The 27,714-nt window shown below is 44.7% G+C and overlaps 2 protein-coding genes across 4 annotated transcripts; one reads left to right on the top strand and one right to left on the bottom strand.

Moving 5' to 3' along the window:
• Nucleotides 1-2,821: 2,821 nt before the first annotated feature.
• LOC129850020 (PRELI domain containing protein 3A-like) lies at nt 2,822-17,351 on the bottom strand. Its single transcript, XM_055916654.1, has 6 exons — nt 17,266-17,351; nt 15,459-15,627; nt 10,408-10,497; nt 10,232-10,302; nt 4,037-4,139; nt 2,822-3,786 (listed from the first exon to the last, which is right to left on the bottom strand). Exons 1-6 carry the CDS (start codon nt 17,295-17,297, stop codon nt 3,541-3,543), a joined length of 711 nt encoding a protein of 236 aa, XP_055772629.1. The 5' UTR covers nt 17,298-17,351; the 3' UTR covers nt 2,822-3,540.
• Nucleotides 17,018-27,643, top strand: LOC129850018 (elongation of very long chain fatty acids protein 4-like). 3 transcript variants are annotated; one of them, XM_055916653.1, is made up of 6 exons: nt 17,018-17,215; nt 19,023-19,115; nt 20,179-20,366; nt 22,453-22,533; nt 25,881-26,052; nt 27,160-27,643. In XM_055916653.1, the coding sequence occupies exons 2-6, from the start codon at nt 19,049-19,051 to the stop codon at nt 27,312-27,314; spliced, it is 663 nt and encodes a 220-aa protein (XP_055772628.1). In that variant the 5' UTR covers nt 17,018-17,215; nt 19,023-19,048; the 3' UTR covers nt 27,315-27,643. The 3 variants fall into 3 exon arrangements, with proteins under 3 accessions (XP_055772628.1, XP_055772627.1, XP_055772626.1); XM_055916652.1 differs by lacking the exon at nt 17,018-17,215 and adding an exon at nt 17,363-17,489; XM_055916651.1 differs by lacking the exon at nt 17,018-17,215 and adding an exon at nt 17,363-17,949 and having other exon boundaries at nt 27,160-27,641.
• The last annotated feature ends 71 nt before the right edge of the window (nt 27,644-27,714 follow it).

Raw genomic sequence — 27,714 nt, 5'->3', positions numbered from 1 at the left:
CATCCCAACCCTATAGAGATAGTAGAGGGACAGAGAAGATCTTAGATATAGCATCCCAACCCTATAGAGACAGTAGAGTGACAGAGAAGATCTTAGATAGAGCATCCCAACCCTATAGAGATAGTAGAGGGACAGAGAAGAGCTTAGATATAGCATCCCAACCCTACATAGATAATAACACACAGAGGGAGGGACAGAGAAGATCTTAGATATAGCATCCCAACCCTATAGAGATAGTAGAGGGACAGAGAAGAGCTTAGATATAGCATCCCAACCCTATAGAGATAGTAGAGGGACAGAGAAGATCTTAGATATAGAGATAGTAGAGGGACAGAGAAGATCTTAGATATAGCATCCCAACCCTATAGAGATAGTAGAGGGACAGAGAAGATCTTAGATATAGCATCCCAACCCTCTAGAGATAATAACACACAGAGGGACGGACAGAGAAGATCTTAGATATAGCATCCCAACCCAATAGAGATAGTAGAGGGACAGAGAAGAGCTTAGATATAGCATCCCAACCCTATAGAGATAGTAGAGGGACAGAGAAGATCTTAGATAGAGCATCCCAACCCAATAGAGATAGTAGAGGCACAGAGAAGAGCTTAGATATAGCATCCCAACCCAATAGAGATAGTAGAGGGACAGAGAAGAGCTTAGATAGAGCATCCCAACCCTATAGAGATAGTAGAGGGACAGAGAAGATCTTAGATAGAGCATCCCAACCCTATAGAGATAGTAGAGGGACAGAGAAGATCTTAGATATAGCATCCCAACCCTATAGAGATAGAGGGACAGAGAAGATCTTAGAGCATCCCAACCCTATAGAGATAGTAGAGGGACAGAGAAGATCTTAGATATAGCATCCCAACCCTATAGAGATAGTAGAGGGACAGAGAAGATCTTAGATAGAGCATCCCAACCCTATAGAGATAGTAGAGGGACATCGAAGATCTTAGATATAGCATCCCAACCCTATAGAGATAGTAGAGGGACAGAGAATATCTTAGATAGAGCATCCCAACCCTATAGAGATAGTAGAGGGACAGAGAAGATCTTAGATATAGCATCACAACCCTATAGAGATAGTAGAGGGACAGAGAAGAGCTTAGATAGAGCATGCCAACCCTATAGAGATAATAACACACAGAGGGAGGGACAGAGAATATCTTAGATAGAGCATCCCAACCCTATAGAGATAGCAGAGGGACAGAGAAGATCTTAGATATAGCATCCCAACCCTATAGAGATAGTAGAGGGACAGAGAAGAGCTTAGATAGAGCATCCCAACCCTCTAGAGATAATAACACACAGAGGGACGGACAGAGAAGATCTTAAATATAGCATCCCAACCCAATAGAGATAGTAGAGGGACAGAGAAGAGCTTAGATATAGCATCCCAACCCAATAGAGATAGTAGAGGGACAGAGAAGATCTTAGATAGAGCATCCCAACCCTATAGAGATAGTAGAGGGACAGAGAAGAGCTTAGATATAGCATCCCAACCCAATAGAGATAGTAGAGGGACAGAGAAGAGCTTAGATAGAGCATCCCAACCCTACAGAGATAATAACACACAGAGGGAGGGACAGAGAAGAGCTTATATATAGCATCCCAGCACTATAGAGATAGTAGATGGACAGAGAAGAGCTTAGATAGAGCATCCCAACCCTATAGAGATAGTAGAGGGACAGAGAAGATCTTAGATAGAGCATCCCAACCCTATAGAGATAGTAGAGGGACAGAGAAGATCTTAGATAGAGCATCCCAACCCTATAGAGATAGTAGGGGGACAGAGAAGATCTTAGATATAGCATCCCAACCCTATAGAGATAGTAGAGGGACAGAGAAGACCTTAGATATAGCATCCCAACCCTATAGAGATAGTAGAGGGACAGAGAAGAGCTTAGATATAGTATCCCAACACTATAGAGATAGTAGAAGGACAGAGAATGTCTTAGATATAGCATCCCAACCCTATAGAGATAGCAGAGGGACAGAGAAGATCTTAGATATAGCATCCCAACTCTATAGAGATAGTAGAGGGACAGAGAAGATCTTAGATATAGCATCCCAACCCTATAGAGATAGTAGAGGGACAGAGAAGATCTTAGATAGAGCATCCCAACCCTATAGAGAAAGTAGAGGGACAGAGAAGATCTTAGATATAGCATCCCAACCCTATAGAGATAGCAGAGGGACAGAGAAGATCTTAGATATAGCATCCCAATTCTATAGAGATAGTAGAGGGACAGAGAAGATCTTAGATATAGCATCCCAACCCTATAGAGATAGTAGAGGCACAGAGAAGATCTTAGATATAGAGATAGTAGAGGGACAGAGAAGATCTTAGATAGAGGATCCCAACCCTATAGAGATAGTAGAGGGACAGAGAAGATCTTAGATATAGCATCCCAACCCTATAGAGATAGAGGGACAGAGAAGATCTTAGAGCATCCCAACCCTATAGAGATAGTAGAGGGACAGAGAAGATCTTAGATATAGCATCCCAACCCTATAGAGATAGTAGAGGGACAGAGAAGATCTTAGATAGATCATCCCAACCCTATAGAGATAGTAGAGGGACATCGAAGATCTTAGATATAGCATCCCAACCCTATAGAGATAGTAGAGGGACAGAGAAGATCTTAGATAGAGCATCCCAACCCTATAGAGATAGTAGAGGGACAGAGAAGATCTTAGATATAGCATCCCAACCCTATAGAGATAGTAGAGGGACAGAGAAGATCTTAGATAGAGCATCCCAACCCTATAGAGATAGTAGAGGGACAGAGAAGATCTTAGATATAGCATCCCAACCCTATAGAGAAAGTTGAGGGACAGAGAAGATCTTAGATATAGCATCCCAGCCCTATAGAGATAGTAGAGGGACAGAGAAGAGCTTAGATAGAGCATCCCAACCCTATAGAGATAGTAGAGGGACAGAGAAGATCTTAGATATAGCATCCCAACCCTATAGAGATAGTAGAGGGACAGAGAAGATCTTAGATATAGCATCCCAACCCTATAGAGATAGTAGAGGGACAGAGAAGATCTCAGATATAGCATCCCAACCTTATAGAGATAGTAGAGGGACAGAGAAGATCTTAGATATAGCATCCCAACCCTACAGAGATAATAACACACAGAGGGAGGGACAGAGAAGATCTTAGATATAGCATCCCAACCCTATAGAGATAGTAGAGGGACAGAGAAGATCTTAGATATAGCATCCCAACCCTACAGAGATAATAACACACAGAGGGAGGGACAGAGAAGATCTTAGATATAGCATCCCAACCCTATAGAGATAGTAGAGGGACAGAGAAGAGCTTAGATATAGCATCCCAACCCTATAGAGATAGTAGAGGGACAGAGAAGATCTTAGATATAGCATCCCAACCCTATAGAGATAGTAGAGGGACAGAGAAGATCTCAGATATAGCATCCCAACCCTATAGAGATAGTTGAGGGACAGAGAAGATCTTAGATATAGCATCCCAACCCTATAGAGATAGTAGAGGGACAGAGAAGATCTTAGATATAGCATCCCAACCCTATAGAGATAATAACACACAGAGGGAGGGACAGAGAAGATCTTAGATATAGCATCCCAACCCTATAGAGATAGTAGAGGGACAGAGAAGAGCTTAGATATAGCATCCCAACCCTATAGAGATAGTAGAGGGACAGAGAAGATCTTAGATATAGCATCCCAACCCTATAGAGATAATAACACACAGAGGGAGGGACAGAGAAGATCTTCGATATAGCATCCCAACCCTATAGAGATAGTAGAGGGACAGAGAAGATCTTAGATATAGCATCCCAACTCTTAGCTTCTGACTTATTTCAGAGAAGACATAGGCGAAGTCAGCCACACAGAGACGTTTAATGAGAGTTTGGTCCGTGGACCGTCTCTCTTCACAGTCAGGAAAGCATAAAGGAAACGCTGCATGCTGGGACACGCTCCGGGATTGTTACATCAGTATCGCTTAGGTAGATTCTGTAGAGTAACATTTCACAACAGCACCTTTCTGGCGTTAGCTGACATTCTGCGGGCCATCATTCCCTCCAGGTAACTGCTCAAACTGACTCCTTTTACTGTGATGATAGCCTCCTGGGTCAGAACAGTACTGAGAGGGACAGAGGAGGGGTGGAGGGGGGGAACAAGATAGTTAGAACAGCACTGAGAGGGACAGAGGAGGGGTGGAGGGGGGGAACAAGATAGTTAGAACAGCACTGAGAGGGACAGAGGAGGGGTGGAGGGGGGGAACAAGATAGTTAGAACAGCACTGAGAGGGACAGAGGAGGGGTGGAGGGGGGGAACAAGATAGTTAGAACAGCACTGAGAGGGACAGAGGAGGGGGTGGAGGGGGGAACAAGATAGTTAGAACAGCACTGAGAGGGACAGAGGAGGGGGGGAGGGGGGGAACAAGATAGTTAGAACAGCACTGAGAGGGACAGAGGAGGGGGGGGGGGACAAGATAGTTAGAACAGCACTGAGAGGGACAGAGGAGGGGGGGAACAAGATAGTTAGAACAGCACTGAGAGGGACAGAGGAGGGGTGGAGGGGGGGAACAAGATAGTTAGAACAGCACTGAGAGGGACAGAGGAGGGGTGGGGGGGGGAACAAGATAGTTAGAACAGCACTGAGAGGGACAGAGGAGGGGTGGAGGGGGGGAACAAGATAGTTAGAACAGCACTGAGAGGGACAGAGGAGGGGTGGAGGGGGGGAACAAGATAGTTAGAACAGCACTGAGAGGGACAGAGGGGGGGTGGAGGGGGGGAACAAGATAGTTAGAACAGCACTGAGAGGGACAGAGGAGGGGTGGAGGGGGGGAACAAGATAGTTAGAACAGCACTGAGAGGGACAGAGGAGGGGTGGAGGGGGGGAACAAGATAGTTAGAACAGCACTGAGAGGGACAGAGGAGGGGTGGAGGGGGGGAACAAGATAGTTAGAACAGCACTGAGAGGGACAGAGGAGGGGTGGAGGGGGGAACAAGATAGTTAGAACAGCACTGAGAGGGACAGAGGAGGGGGGGAGGGGGGAACAAGATAGTTAGAACAGCACTGAGAGGGACAGAGGAGGGGTGGAGGGGGGAACAAGATAGTTAGAACAGCACTGAGAGGGACAGAGGAGGGGGGGGGAACAAGATAGTTAGAACAGCACTGAGAGGGACAGAGGAGGGGGGGAGGGGGGGAAAAAGATAGTTAGAACAGCACTGAGAGGGACAGAGGAGGGGTGGAGGGGGGGAACAAGATAGTTAGAACAGCACTGAGAGGGACAGAGGAGGGGGGGAACAAGATAGTTAGAACAGCACAGAGGGACAGAGGAGGGGTGGAGGGGGGGAACAAGATAGTTAGAACAGCACTGAGAGGGACAGAGGAGGGGTGGAGGGGGGGAACAAGATAGTTAGAACAGCACTGAGAGGGACAGAGGAGGGGTGGAGGGGGGGAACAAGATAGTTAGAACATCACTGAGAGGAACAGAGGAGGGGTGGAGGGGGGAACAAGATAGTTAGAACAGCACTGAGAGGGACAGAGGAGGGGTGGAGGGGGGGAACAAGATAGTTAGAACAGCACAGAGGGACAGAGGAGGGGTGGAGGGGGGGACAAGATAGTTAGAACAGCACTGAGAGGGACAGAGGAGAGGTGGAGGGGGGGAACAAGATAGTTAGAACAGCACTGAGAGGGACAGAGGAGGGGTGGAGGGGGGGGCAAGATAGTTAGGTTGCTGTACAAGTTAAGATTAATTTGTAAATGAAGTGGAATCATGCTAGGTTGTAATGTATTATCACGCTAGGTTGTAATGCATTATCATGCTAGGTTGTAATGTATTATCACGCTAGGTTGTAATGTATTATCACGCTAGGTTGTAATGCATTATCATGCTAGGTTGTAAGGTATTATCATGCTAGGTTGTAATGTATTATCATGCTAGGTTGTAATGTATTATCATGCTAGGTTGTAATGTATTATCACGCTAGGTTGTAATGTATTATCATGCTAGGTTGTAATGTGTTATCATGCTAGGTTGTAATGTAGTAATGTATTATCACGCTAGGTTGTAATGTATTATCACGCTAGGTTGTAATGTGTTATCACGCTAGGTTGTAATGTATTATCATGCTAGGTTGTAATGTATTATCATGCTAGGTTGTAATGTGTTATCATGCTAGGTTGTAATGTAGTAATGTATTATCACGCTAGGTTGTAATGTATTATCATGCTAGGTTGTAATGTAGTAATGTATTATCATGCTAGGTTGTAATGTATTATCATGCTAGGTTGTAATGTATTATCATGGTAGGTTGTAATGTATTATCACGCTAGGTTGTAATGTAGTAAGGTATTATCATGCTAGGTTGTAATGTAGTAAGGTATTATCATGCTAGGTTGTAATGTAGTAATGTGTTATCATGCTAGGTTGTAATGTATTATCATGCTAGGTTGTAATGTATTATCACGCTAGGTTGTAATGTATTATCATGCTAGGTTGTAATGTATTATCATGCTAGGTTGTAATGTATTATCACGCTAGGTTGTAATGTATTATCACGCTAGGTTGTAATGTGTTATCACGCTAGGTTGTAATGTATTATCATGCTAGCTTGTAATGTATTATCATGCTAGGTTGTAATGTATTATCATGCTAGGTTGTAATGTGTTATCACGCTAGGTTGTAATGTGTTATCACGCTAGGTTGTAATGTAGTAATGTATTATCACGCTAGGTTGTAATGTATTATCATGCTAGGTTGTAATGTAGTAATGTATTATCACGCTAGGTTGTAATGTATTATCATGCTAGGTTGTAATGTATTATCATGCTAGGTTGTAATGTGTTATCACGCTAGGTTGTAATGTGTTATCACGCTAGGTTGTAATGTAGTAATGTATTATCACGCTAGGTTGTAATGTATTATCATGCTAGGTTGTAATGTAGTAATGTATTATCACGCTAGGTTGTAATGTGTTATCACGCTAGGTTGTAATGTAGTAATGTATTATCACGCTAGGTTGTAATGTATTATCATGCTAGGTTGTAATGTATTATCATGCTAGGTTGTAATGTAGTAATGTATTATCATGCTAGGTTGTAATGTAGTAATGTATTATCATGCTAGGTTGTAATGTATTATCATGCTAGGTTGTAATGTGTTATCACGCTAGGTTGTAAGGTATTATCATGCTAGGTTGTAAGGTATTATCATGCTAGGTTGTAAGGTATTATCATGCTAGGTTGTAATGTATTATCATGCTAGGTTGTAATGTATTATCATGCTAGGTTGTAATGTATTATCACGCTAGGTTGTAATGTATTATCACGCTAGGTTGTAATGTGTTATCATGCTAGGTTGTAAGGTATTATCACGCTAGGTTGTAAGGTATTATCATGCTAGGTTGTAAGGTATTATCACGCTAGGTTGTAAGGTATTATCACGCTAGGTTGTAAGGTATTATCATGCTAGGTTGTAATGTAGTAAGGTATTATCATGCTAGGTTGTAAGGTATTATCATGCTAGGTTGTAATGTAGTAAGGTATTATCATGCTAGGTTGCTAAGGTATTATCATGCTAGGTTGTAAGGTATTATCATGCTAGGTTGTAAGGTATTATCATGCTAGGTTGTAAGGTATTATCATGCTAGGTTGTAATGTAGGTTGTAATGTATTATCATGCTAGGTTGTAATGTATTATCATGCTAGGTTGTAATGTATTATCACGCTAGGTTGTAATGTATTATCACGCTAGGTTGTAATGTATTATCACGCTAGGTTGTAATGTATTATCACGCTAGGTTGTAATGTATTATCACGCTAGGTTGTAATGTATTATCACGCTAGGTTGTAATGTATTATCACGCTAGGTTGTAATGTATTATCATGATAGGTTGTAATGTATTATCATGATAGGTTGTAATGTATTATCATGATAGGTTGTAATGTAGTAATGTGTTATCATGCTAGGTTGTAATGTATTATCACGCTAGGTTGTAATGTATTATCACGCTAGGTTGTAATGTGTTATCATGCTAGGTTGTAAGGTATTATCACGCTAGGTTGTAATGTAGTAAGGTATTATCATGCTAGGTTGTAAGGTATTATCACGCTAGGTTGTAATGTAGTAAGGTATTATCATGCTAGGTTGTAAGGTATTATCATGCTAGGTTGTAATGTAGTAAGGTATTATCATGCTAGGTTGCTAAGGTATTATCACGCTAGGTTGTAATGTAGTAAGGTATTATCATGCTAGGTTGTAAGGTATTATCATGCTAGGTTGTAATGTAGTAAGGTATTATCATGCTAGGTTGCTAAGGTATTACCATGCTAGGTTGTAAGGTATTATCATGCTAGGTTGTAAGGTATTATCATGCTAGGTTGTAAGGTATTATCATGCTAGGTTGTAAGGTATTATCATGCTAGGTTGTAATGTAGGTTGTAATGTATTATCATGCTAGGTTGTAATGTATTATCATGCTAGGTTGTAATGTATTATCACGCTAGGTTGTAATGTATTATCACGCTAGGTTGTAATGTATTATCACGCTAGGTTGTAATGTATTATCACGCTAGGTTGTAATGTATTATCACGCTAGGTTGTAATGTATTATCATGATAGGTTGTAATGTATTATCATGATAGGTTGTAATGTATTATCACGCTAGGTTGTAATGTATTATCATGATAGGTTGTAATGTATTATCACGCTAGGTTGTAATGTGTTATCATGCTAGGTTGTAATGTATTATCACGCTAGGTTGTAATGTATTATCACGCTAGGTTGTAATGTATTATCACGCTAGGTTGTAATGTATTATCATGCTAGGTTGTAATGTAGTAATGTATTATCATGCTAGGTTGTAATGTATTATCATGCTAGGTTGTAATGTAGTAATGTATTATCACGCTAGGTTGTCATGTGTTATCACGCTAGGTTGTAATGTATTATCATGGTAGGTTGTAATGTATTATCATGGTAGGTTGTAATGTAGTTATGTATTATCATGGTAGGTTGTAATGTATTATCATGCTAGGTTGTAATGTATTATCATGCTAGGTTGTAATGTATTATCATGGTAGGTTGTAATATGTTATCACGCTAGGTTGTAATGTATTATCATGCTAGGTTGTAATGTAGTAATGTATTATCATGCTAGGTTGTAATGTATTATCATGCTAGGTTGTAATGTAGTAATGTATTATCATGCTAGGTTGTAATGTATTATCATGCTAGGTTGTAATGTAGTAATGTATTATCACGCTAGGTTGTAATGTATTATCATGCTAGGCTGTAATGTATTATCACGCTAGGTTGTAATGTATTATCATGCTAGATTGTAATGTATTATCATGCTAGGTTGTTATGTGTTATCACGCTAGGTTGTAATGTGTTATCATGCTAGGTTGTAATGTATTATCACGCTAGGTTGTAATGTATTATCACGCTAGGTTGTAATGTATTATCACGCTAGGTTGTAATGTATTATCATGCTAGGTTGTAATGTATTATCATGCTAGGTTGTAATGTATTATCATGCTAGGTTGTAATGTATTATCATGCTAGGTTGTAATGTATTATCACGCTAGGTTGTAATGTATTATCATGCTAGGTTGTAATGTAGGTTGTAATGTGTTATCATGCTAGGCTGTAATGTATTATCATGCTAGGCTGTAATGTATTATCATGCTAGGTTGTAATGTAGGTTGTAATGTGTTATCATGCTAGGCTGTAATGTGTTAGCATGCTAGGTTGTAATGTGTTAGCATGCTAGGATGTAATGTGTTATCATGCTAGGTTGTAATGTATTAGCATGCTAGGCTGTAATGTATTATCACGCTAGGTTGTAATGTAGGTTGTAATGTGTTATCATGCTAGGCTGTAATGTATTATCATGCTAGGCTGTAATGTATTATCATGCTAGGTTGTAATGTAGGTTGTAATGTGTTATCATGCTAGGCTGTAATGTATTATCATGCTAGGTTGTAATGTATTATCATGCTAGGTTGTAATGTAGGTTGTAATGTGTTATCATGCTAGGTTGTAATGTGTTATCATGCTAGGTTGTAATGTAGGTTGTAATGTGTTATCATGCTAGGTTGTAATGTGTTATCATGCTAGGTTGTAATGTAGGTTGTAATGTATTAGCATGCTAGGTTGTAATGTATTAGCATGCTAGGTTGTAATGTGTTAGCATGCTAGGTTGGGTCTTTGCTTCTACTTACACCTCTGGGTTGTCTGGATGAGGTCTGTAAACCAGTCTTTCATCCACCGACACCAGATTGGTTAGAGTTATCTGCGGGACGAAGAAGAAGACAATAGTTTGTATGAAACGTTCATGAAGATACCACCGACAACAGAAACCTGATTTATACAAGAGAAGGGACCGCTTTCCACTCACATTTGTTGAATAAAGCTCCATCTTTTTCTCCTCAGGATCTACGATGGAGTGCTCCTTGACGTACGTCCGGGTATGACCGGTCCCCAAGATCTACCAGAGAAACATTCAGGTCAGTCTATATATACACACACTATCGTTCAAAAGTTTGGAGTCACTTAGAAATGTCCTCAATTTTTTTGTTCATTACAATAACGTAAATTGATCAGAAATACAGTGTAGACATTGTTAATGTTGAAAATGACTATTGTAGCTGGAAACGGCTGATTTTTAATGGAATATCTACATAGGCGTACAGAGGCCCATTATCAGCAACCATCACTCCTGTGTTCCAATGGCACGTTGTGTTAGCTAATCCAAGTTGATCATTTTAAAGGCTGAAAACTGTTGAAAACTGTTGTTTTGATTAAAGAAACAATAAAACTGGCCTTCTTTAGACTAGTTGAGTATCTGGAGCATCAGCATTTGTGGGTTCGATTACAGGCTCAAAATGTCCATAAACAAAGACCTTTCTTCTGAAACTCGGCCTTCTATTCTTGTTCTGAGAAATGAAGGCTATTCCATGCGAGAAATTGCCAAGAAACTGAAGATCTCGTACAACCCTGTGTACTACTCCCTTCACAGAACAGCGCAAACTGGCTCTAACCAGAATAGAAAGAGGAGTGGGAGGCCCCGGTGCACAACTGAGCAAGAGGACAAGTACATTAGAGTGTCTAGTTTGAGAAACAGACGCCTCACAAGTCCTCAACCAGGCAGCTTCATTAAATAGTACCCGCAAAACACCAGTGTCAACGTCAACAGTGAAGAGGCATCTCCGGGATGCTGGCCTTCTAGACAGAGTTGCAAAGAAAAAGCCATATCTCAGACTGGCCAATAAAAATAAAAGATTAAGAAAGATGGGCAAAAGAACACAGACACTGAACAGATGAAGATTAGAAAAAAGTGTTATGGACAGACGAATCTAAGTGTGAGGTGTTCGAATCACAAAGAAGAACATTTGTGAGACGCAGAAAAAATGAAAAGATGCTGGAGGAGTGCTTGATGCCATCTGTCAAGTGTGGTGGAGGCAATGTGATGGTCTGGGGGTGCTTTGGTGGTGGTAAAGTGGGAGATTTGTACAGGGCAAATGGGATCTTAAAGAAGGAAGGCTATCACTCCATTTTGCAACGCCATGCCATACCCTGTGGATGGCGCTTAATTGAAGCCGATTTCCTCCTTCAACAGGACAACAGCTCCAAACTATGCAAGAACTATTTAGGGAAGAAGCAGTCAGCTGGTATTCTATCTATAATGGAGTGGCCAGCACAGTCACCTGATCTCAACCCTATTCGAGCTTTTGTGGGAGCATCTTGACCGTATGGTACGTCAGAAGTGCCCATCAAGCCAATCCAACTTGTGGGAGGTGCTTCATGAAGCATGGGGGTGACATCTCTTCAGATTACCTCAACAAACTGACAACTAGAATACCAAAGGTCTACCAAGGCCATAATTGCTGCAAAGGAAGGATTCTTTGACGAAATAAATTATTATTTCAATTAAACATAATTATTTATAACCTTGTCAACATCTTGACTATATTTCCTATTCATTTTGCAACTCATTTCATGTATATTTTTCATGGAAAACAAGGACATTTCTAAGTGACCCCAAACTTCTGAACGGTAGTGTATATACATATACATACTCAGAGGTACAACCCCCCCGTTCACAGAAATGGTACGCTCCTACAGACAGTGAGTCATGTGACCGTGGCTTGCTATATAAAAACAGGCAGACAGGCATCGAGGCATTCAGTTACTGTTTGATTGAACGTTCGAACGGGGCAAAACGAGGGACCTAAACGACTTTGAGCGTGGGATGATCGTCGGCGCCGGGCCCGCCGGGCATCCTGGGCTTTTCACGCACGACAATGTTTCAGGGGTTTTACCGAGAACAGAGAGACTAATAGAAAAACATCCAGTCAGGGGCAGTGCTGTGGGTGAAAACAGCTCGTTGATGAGAGGTCGAAGGAAAATGGCAAGAATGGTGCAAGCTAACAAGCTAACAAGCTAACAAGCTAACATGCTAACATGCTAACAAGCTAACAGGCAAATAACGACGCAGTACAACAGTGGAGGGCAGAACGGCATCTCAGAACGCACAAGTCGTCGGGTTCTTGTCACGGATGGACTACGGCAGCCGACGACCACCCTGGGTTCCACTGCTATCAGCTAAAAACCAAGAAGAAGAGGCTCCAGCGGTCACGCCATCATCAACACGGGACAACCGAGGAGTGGAAAAACATCACCTGGTCCGACCAATCCCGGGTTCCTGTTGCGTCATGTTGATGACAGAGTCAGGATTTAGCGTAAGCAGCATGAGTCCATGGTCCCATCCTGCCTGGTGTCAACGGTACAGGCTGGTGTCAACGGTACAGGCTCAACGGTACAGGCTGGTGTCAACGGTACAGGCTCGTGGTATAATGGTGCCTGGTGTCAACGGTACAGGCTGGTGGTGTAATGGTGCCTGGTGTCAACGGTACAGGCTGGTGGTGTAATGGTGCCTGGTGTCAACGGTACAGGCTGGTGGTGTAATGGTGCATGGTGTCAACGGTACAGGCTGGTGGTGTAATGGTGTCTGGTGTCAACGGTACAGGCTGGTGGTGTAATGGTGCCTGGTGTCAACGGTACAGGCTGGTGGTGTAATGGTGCCAACGGTACAGGCTGGTGGTATAATGGTGCCTGGTGTCAACGGTACAGGCTGGTGGTGTAATGGTGCCTGGTGTCAACGGTACAGGCCGGTGGTGTAATGGTGCCTGGTGTCAACGGTACAGGCCGGTGGTGTAATGGTGCCTGGTATCAACGGTACAGGCCGGTGGTGTAATGGTGCCCGGTGTCAACGGTACAGGCCGGTGGTGTAATGGTGCCCGGTGTCAACGGTACAGGCCGGTGGTGTAATGGTGCCTGGTGTCAACGGTACAGGCCGGTGGTGTAATGGTGCCTGGTGTCAACGGTACAGGCTGGTGGTGTAATGGTGCCTGGTGTCAACGGTACAGGCTGGTGGTGTAATGGTGCCTGGTGTCAACGGTACAGGCTGGTGGTGTAATGGTGCCTGGTGTCAACGGTACAGGCCGGTGGTGTAATGGTGCCGGTGGTGTCAACGGTACAGGCTGGTGGTGTAATGGTGTCTGGTGTCAACGGTACAGGCTGGTGGTGTAATGGTGCCGGTGGTGTCAACGGTACAGGCTGGTGGTGTAATGGTGTCTGGTGTCAACGGTATAGGCTGGTGGTGTAATGGTGTCAACGGTACAGGCTGGTGGTGAAATGGTGTCTTGTGTCAACGGTACAGGCTGGTGGTGTAATGGTGCCTGGTGTCAACGGTACAGGCCGGTGGTGTAATGGTGCCTGGTGTCAACGGTACAGGCTGGTGGTGTAATGATGCCTGGTGTCAACGGTACAGGCCGGTGGTGTAATGGTGCCTGGTGTCAACGGTACAGGCTGGTGGTGTAATGGTGCCTGGTGTCAACGGTACAGGCTGGTGGTGTAATGGTGCCTGGTGTCAACGGTACAGGCTGGTGGTGTAATGGTGCCTGGTGTCAACGGTACAGGCTGGTGGTGTAATGGTGCCTGGTGTCAACGGTACAGGCTGGTGGTGTAATGGTGCCTGGTGTCAACGGTACAGGCCGGTGGTGTAATGGTGCCTGGTGTCAACGGTACAGGCCGGTGGTGTAATGGTGCCTGGTGTCAACGGTACAGGCCGGAGGTATAATGGTGCCTGGTGTCAACGGTACAGGCCGGTGGTGTAATGGTGCCTGGTGTCAACGGTACAGGCTTGTGGTGTAATGGTGCCTGGTGTCAACGGTACAGGCTGGTGGTGTAATGGTGCCTGGTGTCAACGGTACAGGCTGGTGGTGTAATGGTGCCTGGTGTCAACGGTATAGGCCGGTGGTGTAATGGTGCCTGGTGACAACGGTACAGGCTGGTGGTGTAATGGTGCCTGGTGTCAACGGTACAGGCCGGTGGTGTAATGGTGTCTGGTGGTGTAATGGTGCCTGGTGTCAACGGTACAGGCTGGTGGTGTAATGGTGTCTGGTGTCAACGGTACAGGCCGGTGGTGTAATGGTGTCAGGTGTCAACGGTACAGGCTGGTGGTGTAATGGTGCCTGGTGTCAACGGTACAGGCTGGTGGTATAATGCTGTGGGGAATGTTTTCCTCACAAGTCTTCAACTGGCAGCGTCATTAAATAGTACCCGCAAAACACCAGTCTCAACGTCAACAGTGAAGAGGCGACTCCGGGATGCTGGCCTTCTAGGCAGAGTTCCAAAGAAAAAGCCATATCTCAGACTGGCCAATAAAAGTAAAAGATTCAGATGTGCAAAAGAACACAGACACTGAAGAGAGGATGATTGGGGGAAAAAAGTGTTATGGACAGACGGATCTAAGTTTGAGGTGTTCGAATCACAAAGAAGAACATTCATGAGACGCAGAAAAAATGTAAGATGCTGGAGAAGTGTTTTCCTGGCACACGTTAGGTCCCTTGATACTAATTGAACAACGTTTCAACATTTCGGACAGCTTGTAGAATCCACGCCCTGAAGAATTCAGGCTGTTCTGGAGGCAAAGGGAGGTTCGACCAGGTACTAGATGGGTGTACCTAATAAACTGTCCGGTGAGTCTAACAAGACTAGAAATAGGGTTAGAAGAGGCACCACACAAGACTGTGGTTGTGCACTGAGCCGAAGCCCAGGTATTAGCTTGGAGAGCTAACCCAAGTGTCCAGGTCTAAGAACAACCTCTGTTTCATTGGCTAGGACTGACAGACTGTACCACCAGACTAGGAGAGAGAAAGGACTGACAGACTGTACCACCAGACTAGGAGAGAGAAAGGGCTGACAGACTGTACCACCAGACTAGGAGAGAGAGAAAGGACTGACAGACTGTACCACCAGACTAGGAGAGAGAGAAAGGACTGACAGACTGTACACACACACACAGAGAGAGAGAGAGAGAGAGAGAGAGAGAGAGAGAGAGAGAGAGAGAGAGAGAGAGAGAGAGAGAGAGAGAATATTACTGACCGCTCGTACGATGCCGGGCAGGCCCCACTCGGTGCTGAGGAGTCTGTGGCTGTGGAGCCGTCCATCAGTGTCCAGGTTCCTGTCCAACACATCCACTCCCACCACGTTAGGGTTCATGGGGTTAGGGTACTTCCTCATCGCCGCCTTGATCACCGTCTCCCACGGGTAGCTACAGTCAGAAAATAAGAGAGACAGAGAGAGGAGGACTGTTAGGGTTCATGGGGTTAGGGTATTTCCTCATCGCTGCCTTGATCACTGTCTCTAAGTACAGGAAAATCAGTCAGGTCACTAAACATGGTAATATGGCCCTTTGACACACCAGGTTAAACATTGTGAATATGGCCCAGTTACTAAAGCATTTACAGAATAACAGCCAGGTTACTGAACAAGATAAAATGGTCATGCAATATCATAATCATTAGACCTGTAGTTATCTTCAAAATGTGTTGTTTCAATCATTTATGCCATTTATTCAAATGCTATTATCCAAAGCAACTGGCAGTCATGCTGACAGACTGAGAGAGAGAGGAGTAGCTTACTGACCGCTCGTACGATGCCGAACAGGCCCCACCATGTTACACATGGATGGGTCCCGGGAATCAAACCCATTATCCTGGCTTTCTACGTGCCATGTGCTACCAACCGAGCTAGACAGGACCACCTTGTGGTTCAATTAGGTTTGGTGTGAGAGCATATTGGGGGATTTTGAATTAACTATCCCTTTAAATCGTAAACGCTTGGCCACTACCCCTTTAATCATAAACGTTTGGCCACTATCCCTTTAATCATAAACGTTTGGCCACTATCCCTTTAATCATAAACGTTTGGCCACTATCCCTTTAATCATAAACGTTTGGCCACTATCCCTTTAATCATAAACGTTTGGCCACTATCCCTTTAATCATAAACGTTTGGCCACTATGCCTTTAATCATAAACGTTTGGCCACTATGCCTTTAATCATAAACGTTTGGCCACTATGCCTTTAATCATAAACGTTTGGCCACTATCCCTTTAATCATAAACGTTTGGCCACTATCCCTTTAATCATAAACGTTTGGCCACTATCCCTTTAATCATAAACGTTTGGCCACTATCCCTTTAATCATAAACGTTTGGCCACTATCCCTTTAATCATAAACGTTTGGCTACCCGTTTCACACAACTGACACATTGTAGAACAACATAACAGACACGTTCAAACCTTTGTGTGACAGTGATACTTTGTAAAACTGGTGCCGAAAATCTCCCCCCTGATAGAATCCCCCCCCCCCCCCTTCTAATGTCCTTCATTTTGTGGCTAGATTCAAATACTTTCTGCGGCACACATCAGAGTCAAATACTTTCTATAGAACAAAGTTCACGTCAGGATAGGCAACCGAAATTAATAATTAAATGTATGTGTGTGTGTTATATTAAACATAGAGGAGGGAGTACAATGTTGGCAAGCAATAAACATTTCAGAACAACTATGGCTGAATTATTATCCTTACACTTTCAAAAATACCGGGTTCAAATTCTGTCAGGGGGAGAATTTAAAAATACCGTGTATTTTCGGCACAACACCGGGACCTCACCGGGACCTCACCGGGACCACATGCTCAATGGGAGAGGGAACAATGTCGGATCGCATCGCTGCTCTGCGCTCATTTCGACAAGCCTCTAATGTAGACTAACATTTGGAACGATAAAGATTCAAATAATTAAAATAAAAGACAACGGTTGTACAAGCAAGCAACACTGCATTTAACGGTAACGGTAAGCTAGCCTATCTATATGCTCGGTTTAGAGACTCTTGGCCTACTAACCTGAAAACATGTTCTGTACTCCAGATCTTCATGTTTCCGTTTTCTCTGACCTTCTCCTTAAAGGAGAATGTTCGATATATCCGTTCGTTACCGGCCCCTTTGCTACGGGGACATATCTTCAGTGCCTATCATTGTATGGTGGATCCGGTCCATAGACAACAAGTAGAAACGATCATCACAAATAAAGGGACTTCTTGTCGTTTCGTTACGACTCAACTAGGCCGGTACGTAAAGGCTATAAAACACTGAGGAAAATATCCACGTACACCGTTCATAGCGCATACAGATCAAGGATGGGGAAAATCCTCAGGTAGCCTATGATGTACAGCCAAGATCACAACGGAGAGGTCGGTTACATATTCCCGGTCTCCACTACTGCTGCATTCGACTACAGGTCTACGCATGCGCACCATCAAACCGTGTCTGTCATCAGTCCAACGAGTAGCACCGGAGAACCGTTTCCAGCTGCAGTGAAAAGGGTTGCAGTCATTATGTTGCCTGTATAACGGATTTCTCTTTTCGGCCGTTATGTTAACTAGTCTTATATAGGAACATAACCGCGGATATATATAAAAATATATATTAGAGTTTTGGGTAGCCGAAACTGTGGAACTATTAAGATTGCATGACCTTGTACTGAGTGTCACAATATAAGGACCGTGTATAGCCCTATCTGTCGACACGGTAAGAGAACAAGAATCTTCATTCTCATCAAATAATAGTGCGCAGAGTTTCGCTATATTTGACTTATTTTACTGGATACAATTAGCTAGCTTGCTCGTTTTCCTTTATTTTATGGTTCGAATTATAGGATTGGGAAATGGTCCATGTATGATCAATGAATAGCACATTGCCGTGTTATCACAGTGTCGTGGAGGGCCACAATGCTAATCATCTATGTTGCCTATTCTACCCTACTCAAATATCCAGACATATATTTTTTGTAATATGCCTATATTTTAATTGGTCATAATGCATTATTCCCATCAGATTAAATACGGCTTGGTTGCTGGTCAGAAGGAGGGGGGGGGGCAGCGTCATATTTAGGCTACCGTTCAGAGATCATTAAATCACACGGTGTTATCCACGCGCTCTAGGCCAATATACTATATTATTACTACTCTGTTCGCGCACTCTGCAAAGACCTGGTTGGATATAAAACATGTCGGAATGTAACATCTAATTGTAGTTTTGAAGGAAATAGCATAGGACTACAGATTGGATGCCGGTTAGCGACGGTGCGGACAGTCAGACCCACGAGTCAAAAAGCGGTGTCAGCCAGGTATTTGTGCGTCGCTAGAATAGAGGACCATTCGTCTATCACGTCACGGAGCAGAACAGTGCAGCAGCAGAATCGCCGCCCCCATCCTCTCTCTCCCCACGGTCTGTCAGGAACGGATAGATATTGATGGAAGTCTATTTGTTTACTTTAACAGCAGAATGTGCGGAAGGACTGTAGATACATCGTTGAACTTGTGCAGAGAAATGTTGCTGGATAAGAATAGCCGAAATGAAATGGCTTAATAATTGACCGAATGAAGCCCAGAGTTATTCCAAGAAGCTCTACGCCTCCTATTTCATCCCAGTAATACTGTAGAAGCTGTCAGAGAGAGGATGACCTCCTCAACAGATGGGGGGGGGGGGGGGGGGGGGGGGGGGCTACGTGGTAGTGTTCAGTGATAGCTGGATGATGTTAAAACACCCGAGGATGTTTTACTGAGCTCTTCTGCTGTCTTCTCCGTGTGTCTTTCTGCCAGGGGAACTCCGATACTGGCCTGCAAAGATGGAGCTCACCACACATCTGATAAATGATACCATTAATTTATATAAATGGGCCCTTACCATCGCAGGTAATCCTCACACTCCCGTGTGTGTGTGTGTGTGTGTGTGTGTGTGTGTGTGTGTGTGTGTGTGTGTGTGTGTGTGTGTGTGTGTGTGTGTGTGTGTGTGTGTGTGTGTGTGTGTGTGTGTGTGTGTGTGTGTGTGTGTGTGTGTGTGTGTGTGTGTGTGTGTGTGTGTGTGTGTGTGTGTTTGTGTGTGTGTGTGTGTGTGTTTATTAGAGAGAGGTTTAATCTTGATCTTTGTTTGCGAGAATCTCAGAATACAAGTCTCTTTCTCTTTCTACACTGAACAAAAATATGAACGCAACATGCCACAATTTCAACCATTTTACTGAGTTACAGTTCATAGAAGGAGATCAGTCCCACCCAGGCCCAGGCCCAGCCAATCAGAATGAGTTATCCTCCAGAAAAGGGCTTTATTACAGACAGAAATACCCCCCCACCCCCCAGACGATCCCGCAGGTGAAGAAGACGGATGTGGAGGTCCTGGGCTGCCGTGGTTACACACTTGGTCTGCGGTTGTGAGGCCAATTGGACGTACTGCCAAATTTAAAAAAAACAACGTTGGAGGCGGCTTATGGTAGAGAAATGAACATTCAATTATCTGGAAACAGCTCTGGTGGATGTTCCTGTAGTCAGCATGCCAATTGCACACTCCCTCAAAGCTTGACACGTCTGTGGCATTGTGTTGGGTGACAAAACTGCCCATTTTAGAGTGGCCTTTTATTGTCCCCCAGCACAAGGTGCACCTGTGTAATGATCATGCTGTTTAATCGGCTTCTTGATATGCAACACCTGTCAGGTGGCTCGATTATCTTGGCAAAGTAGAAATGCTCACTACCAGGGATGGGTACAAATTTGTGCACAACATTTGAGATAAATACGTATTTTTGTGCGTGTATGGAACATTTTGGGGATTTTTATTTTTTATTTCAACTCATGAAACATGGAACCTACACTTTACATGTTTGCGTTTCTATTTTTGTTCAGTGTAGAGGAAGAAATGTCAGATGTTTATATTACTCACCTTTTATCATGGCGATAATACTGAGTATATTGTACTGTCCCCCAGACAAACGAGTGGAGAAATGGCCCCTGATGGACAACCCCCTCCCAACGCTGGCCATCAGTTCATCCTACCTGCTGTTCCTGTGGCTGGGGCCCAAGTACATGCAGAACAGAGAACCCTTCCAGCTCAAGAAGACACTCATCCTCTACAACTTCAGCATGGTCGTCTTCAACTTCTTCATCTGCAAAGAGGTGGGGGACGTTTAAACTTTTATTTAAATCTCATCTCATCACATCCAGATACCAAATATTGTGTGTTTGCTGGTCTGGCCAGTTTCTCGATTTAATCTGTCACAAGAGACTGGAGACTAACTTAAATCAACTTTCATTGTCCTCCAAGAGTTGTTGAATATTATATACAGTGGGGCAAAAAAGTATTTAGTCAGCCACCAATTGTGCAAGTTCTCCCACTTAAAAAGATGAGAGATGCCTGTAATCACATTGTAAGATTTTTAATGAATTTATTTGCAAATTATGGTGGAAAATAAGTATTTGGTCACCTACAAACAAGCAAGATTTCTGTCTCTCACAGACCTGTAACTTCTTCTTTAAGAGGCTCCTCTGTCCTCCACTCGTTACCTGTATTAATGGCACCTGTTTGAACTTGTTATCAGTATAAAAGACACCTGTCCACAACCTCAAACAGTCACACTCCAAACTCCACTATGGTCAAGACCAAAGAGCTGTCAAAGGACACCAGAAACAAAAGTGTAGACCTGCACCAGGCTGGGAAGACTGAATCTGCAATAGGTAAGCAGCTTGGTTTGAAGAAATCAACTGTGGGAGCAATTATTAGGAAATGGAAGACATACAAGACCACTGATAATCTCCCTCGATCTGGGGCTCCACGCAAGATCTCACCCCGTGGGGTCAAAATGATCATAAGAACGGTGAGCAAAAATCCCAGAACCACACAGGGGGACCTAGTGAATGACCTGCAGAGAGCTGGGACCAAAGTAACGAAGCCTACCATCAGTAACAGACTACGCCGCCAGGGACTCAAATCCTGCAGTGCCAGACGTGTCCCCCTGCTTAAGCCAGTACATGTCCAGGCCCGTCTGAAGTTTGCTAGAGAGCATTTGGATGATCCAGAAGAAGATTGGGAGAATGTCATATGGTCAGATGAAACCAAAATATAACTTTTTGGTAAAAACTCAACTCGTCGTGTTTGGAGGACAAAGAATGCTGAGTTGCATCCAAAGAACACCATACCTACTGTGAAGCATGGGGGTGGAAACATCATGCTTTGGGGCTGTTTTTCTGCAAAGGAACCAGAACGACTGATCCGTGTAAAGGAAAGAATGAATGGGGCCATGTATCGTGAGATTGAGTGAAAACCTCCTTCCATCAGCAAGGGCATTGAAGATGAAACGTGGCTGGGTCTTTCAGCATGACAATGATCCCAAGCACACCGCCCGGGCAACGAAGGAGTGGCTTCGTAAGAAGCATTTCAAGGTCCTGGAGTGGCCTAGCCAGTCTCCAGATCTCAACCCCATAGAAAATCTTTGGAGGGAGTTGAAAGTCCATGTTGCCCAGCAACAGCCCCAAAACATCACTGCTCTAGAGGAGATCTGCATGGAGGAATGGGCCAAAATACCAGCAACAGTGTGTGAAAACCTTGTGAAGACTTACAGAAAATGTTTGACCTCTGTCATTGCCAACAAAGGGTATATAACAAAGTATTGAGATAAACTTTTGTTATTGACAAAATACTTATTTTCCACCATAATTTGCAAATAAATTCATAAAAAATCCTACAATGTGATTTTCTGGATTTTTTTCTTCTCATTTTGTCTGTCATAGTTGAAGTGTACCTATGATGAATTACAGGCCTCTCTCATCTTTTTAAGTGGGAGAACTTGCACAATTGGTGGCTGACTAAATACTTTTTTGCCCCACTGTATTTCACTTTCACCTTTTTTGAGCATTCAGAAAACATTTCAAAGTCTAATTTAGTTGTGTAAGACTCCTTAGATTCCCTGTTTCCATTAGTTGATATCTGTCTGCTCTTAGTTTCTCTCTCTCTCTCTCTCTCTCTCTCTCTCTCTCTGTCTCTGTCTCTGTCTCTGTCTCTGTCTCTCTCTCTCTCTCTGTCTCTCTCTCTGTCTCTCTCTCTCTCTGTCTCTCTGTCTCTCTGTCTCTCTCTCTGTCTCTCTGTCTCTCTCTCTCTCTTTCTATCTGTCTCTGTCTCTCTCTCTTGGATAATAAAGTGTGTGGTGATCTCTTCTCTCTCTCTCTTGGTGTTAATAAAGTGTGTGGTGATCTCCTCTATTCTCAGCTCTTCCTGGCGGCTCGGGCGGCCGGATACAGCTACATCTGCCAGTCTGTTGACTACTCAGACGACCCCAATGAAGTCCGGGTGAGTTCACCCAGAAACGACCCGGGACCTGAGTTCAAGTAGTATTTGAAATAATTTCTAAATCTTTCGTGTGGCTTGATGCAGGTTGCCTGTCGCAATGGAACCAATAGAATATTCACAAAATATGACCAGTAGTACAGGTATGACCAGTAGTACAGGTATGACCAGTAGTACAGGTATGACCATATGACCAGTAGTACAGGTATGACCAGTAGTACAGGTAAGACCAGTAGTACAGGTATGACCAGTAGTACAGGTATGACCAGTAGTACAGGTATGACCAGTAGTACAGGTATGACCAGTAGTACCATTATGACCAGTAGTACAGGTATGACCAGTAGTACCATTATGACCAGTAGTACAGGTATGACCAGTAGTACAGGTATGACCAGTAGTACAGGTATGACCAGTAGTACAGGTATGACCAGTAGTACCATTATGACCAGTAGTACAGGTATGACCAGTAGTACCATTATGGCCAGTAGTACAGGTATGACCAGTAGTACCATTATGACCAGTAGTACAGGTATGACCAGTAGTACCATTATGACCAGTAGTACAGGTATGACCAGTAGTACCATTATGACCAGTAGTACAGGTATGACCAGTAGTACCATTATGACCAGTAGTACAGGTATGACCAGTAGTACCATTATGACCAGTAGTACAGGTATGACCAGTAGTACCATTATGGCCAGTAGTACAGGTATGACCAGTAGTACCATTATGACCAGTAGTACCATTATGACCAGTAGTACCATTATGACCAGTAGTACCATTATGACCAGTAGTACCATTATGACCAGTAGTACCATTATGACCAGTAGTACAGGTATGACCAGTAGTACAGGTATGACCAGTAGTACAGGTATGACCAGTAGTACCATTATGGCCAGTAGTACAGGTATGACCAGTAGTACCATTATGACCAGTAGTACAGGTATGACCAGTAGTACAGGTATGACCAGTAGTACAGGTATGACCAGTAGTACAGGTATGACCAGTAGTACAGGTATGACCAGTAACTGGGAGATGCTGGCTGGCCCTGATCCCTGCAGCGACTGGGTAGTACAGGTATGACCAGTAGTACAGGTATGACCAGTAGTACCATTATGACCAGTAGTACAGGTATGACCAGTAACTGGGAGATGCTGGCTGGCCCTGATCCCTGCAGCGACTGGGTAGTACAGGTATGACCAGTAGTACAGGTATGACCAGTAGTACCATTATGACCAGTAGTACAGGTATGACCAGTAACTGGGAGATGCTGGCTGGCCCTGATCCCTGCAGCGACTGGGTAGTACAGGTATGACCAGTAGTACAGGTATGGCCAGTAGTACAGGTATGGCCAGTAGTACAGGTATGGCCAGTAGTACCATTATGACCAGTAGTACAGGTATGACCAGTAGTACAGGATTGACCAGTAGAACAGGTATGACCAGTAGTACAGGTATGACCAGTAGTACAGGTATGACCAGTAGTACCGGTATGACCAGTAGTACCATTATGACCAGTAGTACAGGTATGACCAGTAACTGGGAGATGCTGGCTGGCCCTGATCCCTGCAGCGACTGGGTAGTACAGGCCAGTAGTACAGGTATGACCAGTAGTACAGGTATGGCCAGTAGTACAGGTATGACCAGTAGTACCATTATGACCAGTAGTACAGGTATGACCAGTAGTACAGGTATGACCAGTAGTACCATTATGACCAGTAGTACAGGTATGACCAGTAGTACAGGTATGACCAGTAACTGGGAGATGCTGGCTGGTCATGATCCTTGCAGCGACTGGGTAGTACAGGTATGACCAGTAGTACAGGTATGACCAGTAGTACAGGTATGACCAGTAGTACAGGTATGGCCAGTAGTACAGGTATGACCAGTAGTACAGGTATGGCCAGTAGTACAGGTATGACCAGTAGTACAGGTATGGCCAGTAGTACAGGTATGACCAGTAGTACAGGTATGACCAGTAGTACAGGTATGACCAGTAGTACCATTATGACCAGTAGTACAGGTATGACCAGTAGTACAGGTATGACCAGTACCTGGGAGATGCTGGCTGGCCCTGATCCTTGCAGCGACTGGGATCATGGAATTAGATACCCGCTCTCTCTTTCACTCACCTCTGGGAGACGTGTCGTTAAGAAACATGATCAGGCTTCTTTTATCTGATCAAACCCTCCTATCAAACAGACGGAGCCAGCAGGGGGGGGGGGGGGGGGGGGGGGGGGTCGGTTTTCCCTAGCTACTGCTCCATGACGTTTACCCTCCTATCAGACAGACGGAGCCAGCAGGGGGGGGGGGTTCGGTTTTCCCTAGCTACTGCTCCATGACGTTTACCCTCCTATCAGACAGACGGAGCCAGCAGGGGGGGGGGGGTCGGTTTTCCCTAGCTACTGCTCCATGACGTTTACCCTCCTATCAGACAGACGGAGCCAGCAGGGGGGGGGGGGGTCGGGTTTACCTATCTACTGCTCCATGACGTTTACACCAGGCAGCATGCCACGTCCGTACAGATGATCCATTATATGGACCAGATACTCAAGTGACCGCTCTAACAATGACAATAAATGTCTTCAAAAATGGAAGGCAGTCGGGAAGGAGGGCAAGATCAAAGTGGGACCGTTCTAGCCAATGAGATGGCAGATACACGTCTGAACAACAGGTATAAAGTGTTCTATTCGATCAAATGAGCCTCCTGTATCAAATGAGCCTCCTGTATCAAATAAGCCTCCTGTATCAAATGAGCCTCCTGTATCAAATAAGCCTCTCGTATCAAATAAGCCATTACAGTTTTTGTTGACCAAATTCGACACTCTCTCATTGACCATACAAAAAGTCTTTGCCTGGTGAGGGAAAACCCCCTCGGTGAGCAAAACATTTATATATACAAACCCCATCTGCTGCAGAAGACACATTTTGGGCCCAGTTATCCCTTTCGCTTCTCCTCTTCCTCTCCGACGTCAGCGACCATTTTGTGTCCAAGGTTGATGATGAAAGGTCAAAGGTCAAGGATCATATCAGGCTCTATAGTCTTTAGTCTACAGATTCTAGCAGACACATAAAACTTCCCCTCTAGAGAGGTCATGACCCCTTTAGGTTATGAAATATAACCTGTCTGGAGAAGATTGTCCAAATCCTCCTCGATGATACTAATGTCCCCCCGTCCCCTGTCCCCCCGTCCCCCGTCCACCTGTCCCCCCTGTCCCCGTCCCCCGTCCCCCGTCCCCCCGTCTCCCTGTCCCCCCCGTCCCCCGTCCCCCCATCTCCCCGTCCGTCCCCCGACCCCCCGTCCCCCGTCCACCCGTCCCCCGTCCCCCCGTCCCCCGTCCCCATTCACAGATAGCAGCAGCCTTGTGGTGGTATTTCATCTCTAAAGGAGTAGAGTACCTGGACACGGTGTTCTTCATCCTGAGGAAGAAGTTTAACCAGGTCAGCTTCCTACACGTCTACCACCACTGTACCATGTTCACTCTCTGGTGGATCGGCATCAAGTGGGTCGCTGGCGGACAGTGTGAGTATCCCCTCTACTTATATATTTTGTTATACTTAACCAGCAACTTCCTTTGAGATTAAAGGAATCTCTTCTTCTGCGTTGAACTGTAGCCGAATGCAGTAACGATAAATTAATGCGTTATTAGTAATTTGGGAATGGATCTCATCACATTATCTGTCTGGGTCCCCCCCCCCCCTCATCACATTATCTGTCTGGGTTCCCCCCCTCATCACATTATCTGTCTGGGCCCCCCCCCCCCTCATCACATTATCTGTCTGGGTCCCCCCCCCCCTCATCACATTATCTGTCTGGGTTCCCCCCCCCCTCATCACATTATCTGTCTGGGTCCCCCCTCCCTCATCACATTATCTGTCTGGGTCACCCCCCCCTCATCACATTATCTGTCTGGGTCCCCCCCCCCTCATCACATTATCTGTCTGGGTCCCCCCCCTCATCACATTATCTGTCTGGGTCCCCCCCCCCCCCCTCATCACATTATCTGTCTGGGTCCCCCCCCTCATCAAATTATCTGTCTGGGCCCCCCCCCCCCCCCCCTCATCACATTATCTGTCTGGGTCCCCCCCCCTCATCACATTATCTGTCTGGGTCCCCCCCCCTCATCACATTATCTGTCTGGGTCCCGTCCCCCCCCTCATCACATTATCTGTCTGGGTCCCCCCCCCCTCATCACATTATCTGTCTGGGTCCCCCCTCCCTCATCACATTATCTGTCTGGGTCCCCCCTCCCTCATCACATTATCTGTCTGGGTCCCCCCCCCCCCTCATCACATTATCTGTCTGGGTCCCCCCCCCCCCCTCATCACATTATCTGTCTGGGCCCCCCCCCCCCCCCCTCATCACATTATCTGTCTGGGTCCCCCCCCTCATCACATTATCTGTCTGGGTCCCCCCCCCCCCCCCCTCATCACATTATCTGTCTGGGTCCCCCCTCCCCTCATCACATTATCTGTCTGGGTCCCCCCTCCCTCATCACATTATCTGTCTGGGTCCCCCCTCCCTCATCACATTATCTGTCTGGGTCCCCCCTCCCTCATCACATTATCTGTCTGGTTTCCCCCTCCCTCATCACATTATCTGTCTGGGTTCCCCCCCTCCCCTTTGCAGCATTCTTTGGTGCACACATGAACGCAGCCATCCATGTCCTGATGTATCTGTACTATGGTCTGGCCTCCTTTGGACCCAAGATCCAGAAGTACCTGTGGTGGAAGAAGTACCTGACTGTCATACAGATGGTAAGAGATCCGTTTACAGTAACTTGATTCAGATGGATTTACAGTTAAGTCAGTCTAACTTGATTCAGATGGATTTACAGTAACTTGATTCAGATGGATTTACAGTAACTTGATTCAGATGGATTTACAGTAACTTGATTCAGATGGATTTACAGTTAAGTCAGTCTAACTTGATTCAGATGGATTTACAATAAGTCAGTCTAATTTGATTCAGATGGATTTACAGTAAGCCAGTCTAACTTGATTCAGATGGGTTTACAGTAAGTCAGTCTAACTTGATTCAGATGGATTTACAGTTAAGTCATTCATGGGATTATGTCATATCATAACTACTGGGTTGCTGGACTATTCAGTTAGTGAACCTCGAAGGCGCGAAGCTGGTCTTCTTTCTCTACCTGGAGAGATCATGAGAACCAGCTGGTCTTCT

Source organism: Salvelinus fontinalis, unplaced genomic scaffold (genome assembly GCF_029448725.1).
Source record: "Salvelinus fontinalis isolate EN_2023a unplaced genomic scaffold, ASM2944872v1 scaffold_1794, whole genome shotgun sequence".
In the NCBI taxonomy this organism is placed as follows: Eukaryota; Metazoa; Chordata; class Actinopteri; order Salmoniformes; family Salmonidae; genus Salvelinus; species Salvelinus fontinalis.
The sequence above is the reverse complement of the archived record's forward strand: the minus strand, read 5'-3'. Positions and strand labels throughout refer to the sequence as shown.